General features: G+C 32.0%; 2 protein-coding genes across 3 annotated transcripts in view; both read left to right on the top strand.

Annotated features, from left to right (window-relative positions):
- LOC126737950 (neuropeptide CCHamide-1 receptor) overlaps positions 1-894 on the top strand; it is a 68,619-nt gene extending 67,725 nt beyond the window's left edge. For both annotated transcript variants that reach the window (XM_050443072.1, XM_050443071.1), the window contains exon 6: positions 171-894. In XM_050443072.1, coding sequence (XP_050299029.1) covers positions 171-387 — 217 coding nt within the window. In that variant the 3' untranslated portion in view covers positions 388-894. The remainder of the gene's footprint in view (positions 1-170) is intronic.
- LOC126737954 (globin-2B) overlaps positions 1-16,187 on the top strand; it is a 278,580-nt gene that overhangs the window by 175,005 nt on the left and 87,388 nt on the right. The window lies entirely within an intron of this gene.

Raw genomic sequence — 16,187 nt, 5'->3', positions numbered from 1 at the left:
TTGCGTGTTTTGTGGCCACAAAAAGTAATAAATTATTAAGCACAAATAATTATTTCATAACAATAACCCAATTCAATAAATAAATTAATTATATAAAATCGAGCAAAAAAGGCCATTAAATTAAATTCAAAAGACATAAAATTTATTATTATTATTATTATTTGTTTCAGGTATCTACTGTGTAAAAAACAAAAACGGAACAGATGTAGTACCTGCACCAGCCCCCACGCCACCACGATGTCGCTGGTATCGACCAAACGTCATCAGTCAATTAACAAGAAACCGGTGACGACGTCACTCACGCGACGTAACGTCAACGTCAACAACCAGGAAACGTCCGTGACGTTATTGGGTAACGGTAACAATGACGTCAACCAAATTATATGAGAACGAATTGGGAGAAACGTGATGTCACCTATAATGGAAACGGAGGTTTTTTGAACCAACCATATGTTGTATATACAGTGAGAAAGATAAGTATATAGGGCTTGGACTACTATATACAATATATTGCGTTTGAAGACTCTTGAGCATCATCAGCTTGTATATATTTAATAAATCCATAAAGTTGTGATTATTAATTATAATTTAAATTAAATTAAAAGGGGAATCAGCACCCTATCAGATCTTTTTCGAACTTTATAAAGTTAATCAATATTTAAATGTAATTTTGTTTCTCAGGAAAAGATACCGAAATTTAATATGATTGAGTTTCAAATAAGATTCTTCGGCACGTAAATTAGATTTAAAAATCCAATCCCTCCATTAAATTTGTACATTGGGAAAACTTTAATTTATATCGGTGTATTTATTTGAGTAGAGAGGAAATATTGTGTAAAGTTTTGATGTGAGTGTATGGCTTTTTCTTAGATATCTTGCATCTGTAAATGCCAATAAAATGTAGTAAGATATACAAGTTTTTGTTTTAATCAGTTAAGGGTTTTTAAAATATCGTTTTGGCTTTATTGGTCAAAGGATTAAATTTAGGTGAAGCAACTATAGATGAAAAAGTTTAATTTGTTGTGGTAGCAGAGCGTGGTTTCGAATCACGGACCTCTAATACCACAACAAGTTATGGGCCCAGGAGCGCAAAACACTTGATTTGGTTTATTTTTAAGTTTGTTTAGTCGTTAAAAAATATAATGGCGAGTAACGAAAGTTCGAAATGAGTGCGTTATTAAAGTTAGACGGACTTTGGAACTGTGTTACTGGAGAATGGGCTGCGGATGCTGATAGTGCGGCTAAAGCGCGACGTGAGGAGAAAGCCTTGTCAAAAATAATTCTTTCTCTGGATAAGTCGACGTGATGCAAGCCGAAAACGCTAAGGATGCATGTTATATATATTATATATGTTATATATGCATCATGTTATATATACATGCATATTATATTTTTAAATTCAGTTCCGTTGTCGACGATAATCTGTTGGGGAATACCGTGGTGAGAGAAATAGTTTAGCAAGTTATCTACTATCTCACTAGCAGCTAAAGACTTTAACGGATATGCTTGAGCATATTTAGAAAAACTATCTATTATGGTGAGAAACTTTGTCTGTTCGAGTGTGTACGTGTCTAAGTGTACAATCTCAAAGGGTTTAGTTGCTGTTGGGGTGACGTTCATTGGAACTTTAACGGGCTTTCTTTCATATTTACTTCGAGCGCATATTTCACATTCATTTATGTACGTTTGTACAGAACTTTTAAGATCGGGCCAATAATATTTTTCCCGTAATCTTTTTATCGTCTCTTCGATACCGCGATGATTTGTTTTACTTTCGTGGTAATTTTGAATTATTTCTTTGATGTCATTTTTGTCGGTCACGTCAATTAGTTTTATCAAACAACGTTTGAATTTAATTGAAGGCCATCTAAAATTTGTTCCAATCACTTCTGAAAAGGGTTCATAAATCTCAGGGTCTGAAAAATACAGATGGTATTGTTTTTCTGGGACTACTAATTCCTTCATAAAACTCAAAATATCTTCTTCGAAGTTATTTTTCGAAATTTGAACTAGTATCCTACGTTTTTTGTTAAAGAGTATTTTGATTATAGGTTTTGCAGGTGAATGCAGAACACTTTTTATAAAAATTTGATAAGCTCCATAATTAACCGCAGATTCTATAATGGGAATACCGACTATAGGATCTTGGTCGACGTTCGTGTGAATCGTCATATCGTCTGGTGGCAAGACTGGTGATTCATCGTCTGGTTGGGCGATAATGGATGCTCGATCTAGGTCAGGGTTTATGGTATTATTTTCGTTGTTTTGACGGGTACTTCCAGCCATTTCTTGGCCTAAATTTTTTTTTTCTTTTGTGTGAATTTCGATTCGCGAAAGGGCGTCTGCGTTGGTACAAATTCTTCCAATTTTATTCGCCATCGTAAAAGTTTAGAGGATAGGTCCTTAAGGGAAAAAAGCCATTGCAAGGGTTTATGATCGGTTATGATGTTGAACTTGCGACCAAAAAGATAGGGTCTAAAATATTTTGTTGCCCATACGAGGCAAAGACATTCTTTCTCAATGGTGGAGTAGTTTTGCTCAGAATCGTTAAGAGTACGAGAAGCATACGCTATAGGTAAATCTTGACCAATAGGGCCTTGAGACAAAACTGCGCCTAACGCAACATTGCTTGCATCGGTGGTTAAATTAAACGGCTTGGAAAAGTCAGGGTATTGCAAAATGGGTTCGTTTATCAGCAAATTTTTACAAGTTTCGAAACAATTTTTGAACTCGTCATTGTTCAATCTTTGCGCCTTTCTTTAAACATTTTGTCATAGGTTTTGTGAGTTTAGCGAAATTATTTATGAATCGTCTATAGTAGCCTAGGAGTCCTAAGAAACCTTTTATTTGTTTCGTCGTTTGTGGAATAGGGAATTTTTTAATGGCTACTATTTTGTCAGGATTGGGTTTCACACCTTCGGGGGTTACAACGTGTCCTAAGTAAGCGACTTCGCGTCTCAAAAATTCGCTTTTATCCAACTGAATTTTGAAATTAGTCTCTCTCAACCTTTTGAAAACGGCTTTAAGACTATCGATGTGTTCCTGAAGTGAAGTCGAAAAAACAATTATGTCATCAATGTAAACTAGACATTTTTCATTTTGAATTCCACGCAAGATGGAGTCCATTATTCTCTGAAAAGTTGCCGGAGCATTTTTCAGTCCAAATGGCATTCGGGTAAATTCAAAATGTCCGTTTTCAGTGCTGAAAGCTGTTTTGGGGATGTCTTCTTCGCTCATCTCAATCTGATGGAAACCTGAGGCTAAGTCCAATGTCGTAAAATATTGACATTTGCCTAATTTATCGAGTAAATCGGAAATATTGGGCAAAGGATATTTATCGTCAATCGTTTTTTCGTTTAATTTGCGGAAATCTACGACTACGCGCCATTTCTGTTTGTTCGAGGCGTCAAGTTTTTTTGGGACTACCCAGATTGGTGCAGACCAAGGGGAATTTGAGGGCCTAATGATTTTTTGGTCCAACATTTTTTTTATTTGGGATTCAACTTCGGTTTTATGGATGAATGGATACCTATACGATTTTGTATATACAGGTGTTTCGTCCGTTGTTCGAATGTGATGTTTAATTTTGTTAGTGAAAGTCAAAGGCGTATTTTCTTGATAGAAAATGTCCGAAAATTCCTTACATAAATTTAAAATTGCATTCTTTTCTTCTGAATTTAAATGATCAGTTCTTATTTGGTTTAAATTTAGTTCGCATTTAGGGGAATCATCAAAATTATTATAATCTATCGTTTCCATGAATCTCCTATCAAATTTTTCTACTTCGATTGGTTGTGAAAAATCGAGAACTACTGGGTCACACGTATTATTTAAAATAGTGGTAATCGCTGAACCATTTTTTGCAATTGTAAGACATTCTGGAATTTCGCAATTGTGAATTTTTTGATGGGGAATTATTATTTCGCCATTTTTTATTGTTGTTGGAATTTTAATTACTTGTTCTGTACGGGGTGCTATTGTTATGCAATTAAGTTCCTGTTTTGTTTGATGGTATTGGAGTTTAATTTTTGCGTGAGGGGTAATCAAATATCCTCGCTTGAAATCTAAATTCGCTTCCAAAGATTTTAGGTTATCTAGACCTAAAAGTCCTTTAAAAGTATTATAGAATTTAAACAAATGAAACTTTAAATTTTTCGGGCGTGGCAATTTAAAAATTTTTGACGCGAGTATCTGCGCACTAAATTTATGAGCAGATTTCTGGAAAACCGTACTTACAATAAAAGGGTCGTTTTTTATACAATTAGGGTAAAATTTTAATGCAAGTTGGGGATCTATAAATGATTTCGTAGATCCAGAATCAATTAAGATTTTGATGTTATGTTCCGGAAAGGTGACATACGGTAACTCGCTTACGCTATTTGTATTAAAAGACAAGATCGGTAGTGCTATGTTAATGTGCGCTTATTAAAATAAACGCTATATATGCTGTGTGCAATAAACTGTTATACAAAAAAAATGTCATTATTTTAGTGGTGGCGAGGGGCGCCAATAATTATCTCGCACGAAGACGCCCTCACCCCTAGGAACGGCCCTGACCATGGAGAGCTACGTAAATGAAGTAATGGCTCTTTCCCAGCAACTGATCTCCATTGGGAAACCATTGGATGACGAATTCTTAGGAGTTATAATGTTGCAGGGACTGACTGAAGAGTACGAGTCCATGGTTATGGCCCTTGAAAATTCGGGTGTAGATATAAAGACCAAATTACTTCAGGACAAAAAGTGGCAAAATGGCAAACTAAACGGGGACAGTGCTTTAGTTTCCAGGAAATTTAAGAAACCCTCATGGTGCTGGAGCTGTAAGCAGAAAGGACAAATCAGTGTCCCGCTCAAAATAAAAAGGACCCGGCTCAATCCTCAAATTCTACCAAAAATAAGGATCATCGAGGAGGGAAGAGTTTATTTGCTGCTGCTCTGGGTGTTAATATAAATGGTACTCGTCATGGTACGTAGACAGTGGCGCGTCATCTCACATGACAGGGAATCGTGGTCTGCTAAAGGACATTACCGATTTGCACTCAGGACAAGAAATAATTGTGGCAAACGACTCGAAACTGTGTGTCAGTGGTACCGGTAAAAGTGTCGTGAAACTAGAGCAAGATGGCAGAGAAATAGACATACAAGGAGTTAAATATGTTCCAGAACTTTGTGTAAATTTGTTTTCTGTGAACTCTATGGTTTCGAAGGGATACCGTGTTTATTTTGACTCCGAGGGATGCAAAACAGTTGACCAGGAGAGTGAGGAGCCAGTAGCTACGGCGACAAATGTTGATGGCATTTATAAACTGGATGTTGTTCCGGATTATGTCAACTTCAAAGATACTGTGGCATAGGAGATTGGGACATCTCAACCATTATAGCATGAAATTGCTACAAAATAGATTGGCAGCAGGTATTTCTTATTCCGGAATACTATGAAAGTTGTCTTAAGGGCAAACAAGCAAGAAAACCGTTTCCCTATAAAAAGGACAAAGAGGTTGTGCCACATCAACTGGACCTTGAATCCGTTGAATCTTTTGGTGGTAAAAAATATATATTCACCCTAATAGATGATGGACACTAGAAAAATATTTTGTTATTTTCTGAGTACAAAAGATGAGGTTCCAGGAAAATTCAAGTAGTTTTGCTGTATGGTGGAAAATCAAGTAGAACGAAAAATAAAAGTTTTAAGGACGGATAATGGCGGTGAATACTGTAACGAAAAATTCTTGCGTGATCGTGGGATTAAGCATGAATTAACAGTGCCGTACAGTCCTCAACAGAATGGCGTGACAGAACGCTTTAATCGCTCCATACTTGAGAAAGTTCGTTCTATGCTGATGGATTCTAATAGTCCAAAACAAATGTGGTCGGAGGCAGCCAATACAGCGGTATATTTGTTGAATTTTTCTCCAACAAAGAAACTACCTGGATCTACGCCAGCAGAAAAATGGACTGGCAAGAAGATTGATAAAGGATCTTTGGGTGTAGGGCTTGTGTTCACATACCAGTTGTCTCGCGGAGCTCCTTTTATAATCATTACATTTTATCGATTAATTTCGTTCTTTAAATAAATTAATCTTGGTGTTTTCGTTGCGTCCTGAATCCTGTATATTCCAACATAATTACATGTTTGGGATAATTTTTAAGAATGTAATTTTTTGGGAAAAATTTTGTAAAATTTAATTTTTTTTTTCAAAAAAAAAATGTATTTCAGAAAAGTTGGATTTAAGTATGTTTGAGAAAAGCCGCTCTTTAATAAACATATTTGGATTTTTTTTGAAAAGAAACTGGATATTTGTGATAATTTTCGGTAAAATTGGGTATTGTTTGCCAAAAAAGTATTATTTATTTAAAAGAAATTAATTATTTCTATGTATTTTGGGGTAGTTTTAAGGCAATTTAGGCTATAATTCGATGTCAAATAGTTGATATTTTGGGCGAAAAATTGCTGGTTGAGTTTTTTGCCCCAAAAACGGCAATTTATTTAGAAAAAATCTAATTTGTCTAGGTTTCTTAGGAAAAAAAATTTGGTATTTTAAAATAATTTTTTCATAGATTTGTGTATTTGTTGGCAAAAAAAAATAAATTTATTATACACAAAAACTCATATTTAATTTGTCTAATAAAGTGAAAGTAAAACATTTCTTGAGACAATTAGAAATTAATTTTTGGTATAATGCAATGCAATTTTTTAATAAACCAATTAAAGGAATTTATTGGGAAAAAAAATTAGGTAAAAATTCAGGTGTTCTTTGTCAAAAAAATTCAATTGGTTAAAAAAATTGCATTTTTTGACAAGGATTTTTTTTGTTATTTTAAAGAAATATGCAGTTCTTTGTCAAAAATTACTATCTGCACCAAAAATTACCTTAAATAAATTATTATTAAAAAAATTAGTAATTGTTGATATTTTAGGGTAATTATTAGTAAAATAGGATACTCCTTTTCTAATAGAGTGTTTTTTTTTTAATATTTGAAAGTCCTTGGAATTTTTGATATAATTAGTTACTTAAAATAAGGAAAAAGAAACTTCTTAAAAAAAAATTCAGGTAATTTGGAGTAATTTTTAGTGTAGAATTGAATTTCTTAATAAACTTCAATAATCTTCGATAAAAAAAAAATAATTTATTTAATTGTTTTATTGGTATTTTTTAGTTTTTTGACAAAAATTTCAATTTCTCAAAAAATAAATAAAAAATCCCATGTTTTTTGTGTAAAAATAAATATTTTAAAAAAAAAAAATGCATTTTTTTTAATTTAAAAATTTTGTATTTATAAATATTTTTGTTAAAATAGGGTATTTTCAAAAGAAATGAAAATTTCTCAGAGCAAACCTTGTCACTGGATACCATTACGTAAAAAGGCAAAAAAGTTTCTGCTTAAACTGAGTTGAACTTATTAAAATATTTTTAAAGAATATTCCGATTATTATCGTACTTTTTATTTCATAAGAATATTCCAGTTAGTTTTTGAGATTTTGGTCTTTAAAGTGAATGGTCACCTTAAAGAGCAAATATTCTCATTGGATATCTTCCTTAAAAAGACGGATATGTCCAAAATGTGTGCTCTGACTGTGTTTGAACTAACACTTTGTTTTTAGAAAATACTCTTCCTAATATGATACTTTTTATTTCACGAAAATATTCCAAAAAAATTTTTAATAAAATTTAAAAAAAATTATGCCAATAATGACGTAACCGTAGCGCCAAAAAGAAAAGTCAACTTAATTAATGTTTGAAAGGGGATTACGTTTCCAATTATCTGATGAACCTTTATTAAGCAATTTTCCTTAAATATCTCTTTTATTCCAAAGCTTCGTTATATTAATAAAAAAATAGAAAAAACTCAATTACAAAAACATTCGTTAATTCAATTGAGCATATAGACTATATAGAACTATAGACGAGAAACTTGGTCTCGTGTGTCTCACTTGGGTCTTTTTCGACACATTTTACCTCAACCTGCCCAATATCATTATATTCGAGGGTCATATATTATTAAAACGAAATAAGTTGGTTCAAAAGAAAAACCGCTATCTCGGTCTCTCTTGTTTGCCTTAACAAAAGGAGTAACCCACGTATTAATATTTTTACCCCTGGCAATTTGCCCAATTATCTCAAACCGACGTTTCTATATTTCCACATTTAATTTGGACTTTTCTTCTTGTTTTGTCTCCATTTAACGTTTAAAGCTTAGGCGAATTTTTCATGTTTTAACAAGACAACGGGACGTCATAGCTGGTCATAAAATATTTATAAAGGTCAAATAATGACTCGGTTAATTATGAAACTGACTAGGAATAATACATAAATACATTCGAACTGTTGAACAAAAAGGGGTGTCTTATGAGCATTATATCTACGTAAAACAATTCCGATCTATTATGCCATTAATACACGCTTGAAAGGACGTTTATTATAAACGCGTGCCCTTGACGTCAAGCCTAATTAATGAAGTTTTATTTTTTCAAGATTGCCTTAGATCCCGTAATTATTATTACTAAAATACGTAGAGGCATAGCTGCTTAATAGGCCATTAATTTTGCTTATATTACGTTAATTATAATGTTTTCTCGAGTTCTTCGCAAGGAAACTTGAGAATTTGTTATACAGGGCGGGTCTGGGAGAATCACTCCCTGTATTTTTACGTAACGGTTGAATATTACGTGAATTCTTTAAATGGTAACAAACCGCGGCAGGTGTCGACTTTGTTCCTTCGTAAAACATCTGCCCTCACTCACAGTCTGGTAAATTTCTAATTACCCTATCGGACGGTTAAAACGGACGAAATTAAATGAAAAAAAGAGTGGAAAGAACCGAAATTCCGTTCTACGGACTGGGAAAGGCAATTTGAAATTGGGGAAAGAAATTACATTTTTTATGGTCAAGTGTGAATGTCAGGCAATTTTTTGGCATAATTTAATTGGATATGATGTACATATTAATGTTTCAAATGCCTATATAAAAAATGTATGAATTAGCGGAAATATTCTTGAGAAATCTTAAGATCGTTAGATTACGAACTTTCTTTACATTGGCCACCTCAATTACCGGGTTTAGACCCCATCGAATAGTGTGAGGTATGATGGAAAAAAGACTAACCAGTTTCTGGACACCAACTAGACTATCCAGTTTTTTTCCTATTACTTGTGTATGAAAATTCTTGCAAATGTTACTGTTTTATTCATACTTATTATCAAAAAATTAATATGACAAAATTATTGCTTCTAGATGTAACATTTTTTATGCCAGCGCTTATATTTATGACTGTAGATTTTGTTTGATTTTTAAATGGGCTCCAAAAATGCGATATCTCAGCTACTATTAGAGCTACGACCTTGCAAATAGTCTTGTTGGATTCAGAAAGACGAAACTAAGACATAACCGTTAAAATTTTCCAGATCAATCCGGTAGAAGCCGAGATATCGACCTCCAAAGTTTGGGTTTTTTCGTTTTTCGGGTATACCCCCCCGTATCGATTTTTTTCACCAAAAATTTTTTTTTTCGAAATCGAACTAACTATACCAGCGTCTTCTTTAGACTAGCTACATTACGAAAATACCGGGTTACAACGAGATTCGAGCAAAACTAACTGAATGACAGCACTTTGAAAATTCGGAAAAAGTCAGTTTTCGACCTCGTTTTTGAGGCCAAAAATGGGCTCCAAATATACAATATCTCAGATACTATTAGAGCTACGACCTTTCAAATGCTCTCGTTGGATTCAGAAAGACGAAACTAAGACACAACCGTTGAAATTTTCTAGATCGGACCGGTAGAAGCCGAGATATCGATCTCCAAAGTTTGGGTTTTTTCGTTTTTCGGGTATACCTCCCCGTATCGATTTTTTTCACCAAAAAATTTTTTTTTCGAAATCGAACTAACTATACCAGCGTCTTCTTTAGACCACCTACATTACGAAAATACCGGGTTATAACGAGATTCGAGCAGAACTAACTTAATGACAGCACTTTGAAAATTCGGAAAAAGTCATTTTTCGACCTCGTTTTCGAGGCCAAAAATGGGCTCCAAAAATGCGATATCTCAGCTCCTATCAGAGCTACGACCTTGCGGATGGTCTTGTTGGATTCAGAAAAATGAAACTAAGACAAAACCGTTAGAATTTTCCAGATCGAACTGGTGGAAGCCGAGATATCGACCTCCAAAGATTGGGTTTTTTCGTTTTTCGGGTATACCCCCCCGTATCGAATTTTTTCACCAAATTTTTTTTTTTTTTTCGAAATCAAACTAACTATGCCAGCGTCTTCTTTAGACCACCTACATTACGAAAATACCGGGTTATAACGAGATTCGAGCAGAACTAACTGAATGACAGCACTTTGAAAATTCGGAAAAAAGTCATTTTTCGACCTCGTTTTTGAGGCCAAAAATATGCTCCAAAAATGCGATTTCTCAGCTACTATCAGAGCTACGACCTTGCGGATGGTCTCGTTGGATTCAAAAAATCGAAACTAGTACAAAACCGTTGGAATTTTCCAGATCGGACCGGAAGAAGCCGAGATATCGATCTCCAAAGTTTGGGTTTTTTCGTTTTTCGGGTATACCCCCCGTATCGATTTTTTTCACCAATTTTTTTTTTTGAAATCGGACTGACTTTACCAGCGTCTTCTTTAGACCACCTACATTATGAAAATACTAGGTTATAACAAGATTCGAGCAGAACTAACTAAATGACAGCACTTTGAAAATTCGGAAAAAGTCAATTTTCGACCTCGTTTTCGAGGCCAAAAATGGGCTCCAAAAATGCGATATCTCAGCTACTATTAGAGCTACGACCTTGCGGATAATCTTGTTGGATTTAGAAGAACGAAACTAGGACAAAACCTTTACGTGGTTAATTTTTGTACACGTAGGGAACATTTATTTTAATAATGTTTTTTATGTACTTGAAATTATTCTGTTTAAAAATGTTTTGTTTTTTTTTTATGAAAAAAACAATATCCATTTCAGTATCCTGAGGATGACTCAATATAAGTCTAAACGTCGATATTTAAGTAAACAGGTTTTTGTTTTATTTCTGACCCAACCCAACAACCCTCCGCAATAATAATAATTTAGCTTTATTTTATATTTTACTTATTCCAAGCAATTAAGGAATAAAGTATGTACAAGTGTCTGGAAAACCCCATTTTATTTATTCCAGATAGTTGAGAAACAGACTATATACCGCTGCCTGAAAAAACGTCATCCTATTTATTCCATACATTCGTTGAAAGGCTTCAAAAGCCTGGAAAACAGCAAAAAATTACATCAAATGCCTGAGATGACGTGGAGAATTACCTCAAGTCCTTTAGGCATTAAATAAACGATCCTAGAGACCTGGAACTTAGACAAGTTAACGTGGAAAATAGCTTCAAATGCCAAAAAGATAAGAAAAACTACTTTCAATACATGGAAATCAAAAAAATGTATAAGAAAATCACGATGACATCAAATGCCTGTAAGCAAATGAAGAATTACTTTAGAAACACATGACAATTTAATTTAAATATTGCTCTTAAATAAAAAACGCGTTGTTTAGAAGTATATTCTCTAAAAATAGTGTAGTACCTTAAATCTGATCCAAACAGGAATTTCATAGATATTCGCCATTTTAGACCTTCAACGTCCTTTAGAACTCATAAATATTCTTTTGAAATATAAAATATGATATATAAAAAATGATTCTTTATAAGTTCTATTAAGGCCTTAAATCATATTAACGTAAAACAGTTAAACTTACCCCAGACTGGTAATTTCAAATTCATATATTTGTTCAATTTTAATTTTTTACCTAAAACATTTCCCATTTTTCATAACTTCTTTACACTGAGGTTTACAACTAACTTTTATTTATTATCGTTTGTTCTACTTCTGATTTGGATTCCTATGCTAAAAGAAAAATTTCTATATTCTCAATAGTTTTTGAAAAAGTGAGGAAAAGCTCTCAAGAGGTTTTTTCCCAATTTTTTGGCAAACTATTAAACTGAAAAAATTATTTTTCTATTGCATCTGATGCGACAATTCAAACAACATACTTTTGTTTAAACATTTTTTTTCCAATTAATAGGTTTTCAGAAAATAAATAAAAATGATGAAACTTTTCCCATGGTACCTCTTTGGTTTTTTTTGAGGAAAATTCGGTTAAACTTTTTTTTAGTAAATTTTTTTTTAATCTTTTCTAAGACTTTTTTGATGTTTTTTCAGCGATTAATTACTTTAAAGAAAAAATTTAATTTCTCAAAATTTTTTTTTTATTTTTCACCTAAAAGTTCTTGAAAAATTCCTCCATAACTTTTTTATTTTGAGGCTTATGACTAAGCATTATTCCTCATGATTTGTTCTATTTTTAATTAGGATTCCAATGCTAAAAGAAATTTTTTCATATTTTTAGTAGTTTTAGAAAAAATTAGGAAAAACTGTTTAGAGGTTTTTCTCAAAATGAGGTTTTTGCCTCTTTGGACTTTTGGAGAGGTTGGAGAATTTTATTTTAAAATATTCTATATCTATAAAAGATAAATTATCCTATGTCTATAAAAACTTATTTTCAATTTCGTGTTTGTGACCCAATATCTTCAATATTGCGGAGGGTTGTTGGGTGGGGTCAGAAATAAAACAGAAACCTGTTTACCTAAACGTCGACGTTTCGACTTATATTAAGTCATCTTCAGGACACTGAAATGGATTCAAGTAATTACAGAGATAAAACAAAGTAATTTCAAGTACATAAAAAACACTATTAAAATAAATGTTCTTTAAGTTACAAAAATTAAAACAACAAAAAAAAAAACCACGACACAGTTAAAATTACATTCAGGTACAATCCGTTAAAAAAAAAATTTTTTATAAAAAAAAACAGTATAAAATTAATTTTTTTTTTCTTTTTATATACATTACACCTCTTACCTAAGTCTAGGTTTCTTAAGTTATAATTAAAATAGGAGCATAGAGTTATTTTTAACATGGGTTAAATTGTAGGTGTTACTGTGGGCAAACTAGAATCAACAATAAGCCAAGAAACAAATGTTTTTATTCTTCCGAGCGTTTATTTATTTAATTTTTATGATTCAATGTTATGTTGATAAGTTAAGGATTAGTAGATAAGGAAGATGTATGTATCTATACGTTCAAAACCAGAAACTTAATTTGTTAATACACTGTGTGATCTAAATTTGGGACATACACTCTTTGACAAAAATAAATTTTATGTTTTAGTTTTATCTTTTTGGTAGTAAATTAATTAAATTATAGTAACTTGCATTTAGATCATCGGTGTCTTGTTTTTTATTTATGCTTTCTTTATACTTTTTTATATTAACCATTTCTAGTAAAATTCTTTTTTTATAATATTTTATATAAGTCGAAACGTCGACATTTAGGTAAACAGGTTTCTGTTTTATTTCTGACCCCACCCAACAACCCTCCGCAATATTGAAGATATTGGGTCACAAACACGAAATTGAAAATAACCAAAACTTGGAACATCGATAGACTGGAACGTAACAACATGGGATTTTTGAAAAATATAAAACGTAATCATGGAATACAAACCTATGAATACTTGAAGAAATGGGCGAACATCTGCAGACAACTTGCGAATAACAGAAACCACAAGTGTTTTCTTTTACAATGTAGAACCAACCAGGTACTTCCATTACATCTTAGTAGATCAATTAATTGTTTTGCAATACTTACTAGTAGAGGAGACTCCATTAAAAAACAAATGTTTTAATCTGTTTAGAGACTTTCAAAAAAAATCGCTTAATTTAGAGATTACGTACATACACTGGAAAGTTTCCCTACTAGAAAATGATTTAAAATTTATTAAACAAACTGTTAAAAATACTTTACCGAATAACATATTTTTGTCTTATGAGCAATCGCAATTTTCGTACTATAATTGTCATTTTAAAGAACAGAAACAAAAGCAAAAAAAGAAATTACAAAGTCTTATTTTGGAGCAGACTGGAATTGACAGTATAACAACAAACAAAAAATGGTTTAAAAATTTAACAAAGTACACCTTTCCAAAAAATTTAGAAGTAACTTTAGCTTTGGGCAATAAATTTAATCTACCTTATGATAATCATAACTTTCCTCTTGAGCAGATTATAATCGATATAGAGTATGCCATTGGCCTTTCCAATAATGAAGAGTTAAAAATACAAAAAAGAAACCAATCTATTAACATCATTACTAATTTTATAAACTCATCTATTCTGGATAAATTAAATAAATCTGAAAAAACCCTCCTAAAATACAGTAACGAAACGAAAGAATTCTTAAAAAAACATAATAATATCTTAATAACTAGGGCTGATAAAGGCAATGTCACCGTCGCGTTAGATAAGGAAGAATACCTACAAAAATCAAACCTTCTTCTTTCAAATACAGATACCTATCAAATTTTAAACAAAGACCCCACTACGTCTATTCAGAACAAACTTAATAAACTATTAGAAAACTTATGTAAATCAAACTTCTTTTCAAAAGATCAAATAAAAAAACTAAAATGCAATAACGGAGTGCCTCCAAAAATGTATTTTTGGTAAAAGAAAATACTCCTCTAAGACCAATTGTAAGTTTTGTAGGTTCTCCAATATATAATCTCAGTAAATATTTAGCAAATTTACTTAACTTAGCATTTGAAAAAGATCAATTCTACACAAAAGATTCCTTTGAAGTAGTCACGCAATTGCAAAATTTTAAAATTCCAAATAACTTTATTCTAATATCATTAGATGTAATATCTTTATTTACCAACATACCAACTGATTTAATTAAAAATATAGTCCAAAATAAATGGCACCTTATCAGAGACCACTGTAACATCCCTTTAGAAGAATTTTTAAGTCTTTTAGAGTTTGTATTTGAAAATAGTTATTTTACTTTCAATAATATATATTACAAACAAATCTATGGTCTTGGAATGGGTAACTGTCTATCACCTATATGTTCTGATCTGATTATGTCAGAATTACAGAAATATTGTATGGGGAAAATAAAATGTAGGTTACCATTTTTTAAAAGATTCGTTGACGACATTGCCACGTGTATTCCAAAAACTGAAATAGAAAACATAAAAAGTACATTTAACAGTTTCCACCCTAAATTACAGTTCACTATAGAGTGTGAAACAAATAACAAACTTCTATTTCTAGACATTCTATTAATCAGAACAGAAGATAATACAATCATCACTGATTGGTATCACAAACCCACTTTCTCTGAGAGATTTCTTAACTACCAATCAAATCACTCCTTTAAACAAAAATTAAACATAATTAGCAACCTAAAATCCCGCGCAATAGCCTTATCTCACTCCAGTTTTCATAAAAAAAATGTTAACAAAATTAAAGATATTTTACTAAAAAACAATTTTCCTCATAAACTATTAAGCAAAATCCTAAACAACAACCCTACACCTATTAAAGTCAAAGAAAACCAAAACCATAAATTTGCAAAAATTCCTTATGTCAAAGGTTTGTCTGAAAGGCTATCAGGAGTTGTTTCTGATGATGAAGTCAGAATAGCGTTCAAAAGTGAAAATACCATCAACAAATACTTCTCAAAACTAAAAGATAAAACACCAAATGAGTTACAAAGTGGCGTGGTTTATAAAATACCCTGTTCTGACGGTCAAGGTCTGTATGTAGGTCAAACGGGCAGGTAACCAGAATTAGCGAACACGAAAGAAGCGTAAAACCAACGAACTACGCAGTATCTGGGAAGACTGCTCTAGCAGAACACTCCTTCAATCAACAACACCAATTTGATTTTAACAGCACTCGGATCATTGGCAGAGAATCAAATTATAAAAAAAGAATTTTACTAGAAATGGTTAATATAAAAAAGTATAAAGAAAGCATAAATAAAAAACAAGACACCGATGATCTAAATGCAAGTTACTATAATTTAATTAATTTACTACCAAAAAGATAAAACTAAAACATAAAATTTATTTTTGTCAAAGAGTGTATATCCCAAATTTAGATCACACAGTGTATTAACAAATTAAGTTTCTGGTTTTGAACGTATAGATACATACATCTTCCTTATCTACTAATCCTTAACTTATCAACATAACATTGAATCATAAAAATTTGATAAATAAACGCTCGGAAGATTAAAAACATTTGTTTCTTGGCTTATTGTTAATTCTAGTTTGCCCACAGTAACACCTAC

This window comes from Anthonomus grandis, chromosome 6 (genome assembly GCF_022605725.1).
Source record: "Anthonomus grandis grandis chromosome 6, icAntGran1.3, whole genome shotgun sequence".
NCBI lineage: Eukaryota > Metazoa > Arthropoda > Insecta > Coleoptera > Curculionidae > Anthonomus > Anthonomus grandis.
This window is presented reverse-complemented; position numbering and strand designations above follow the sequence as displayed.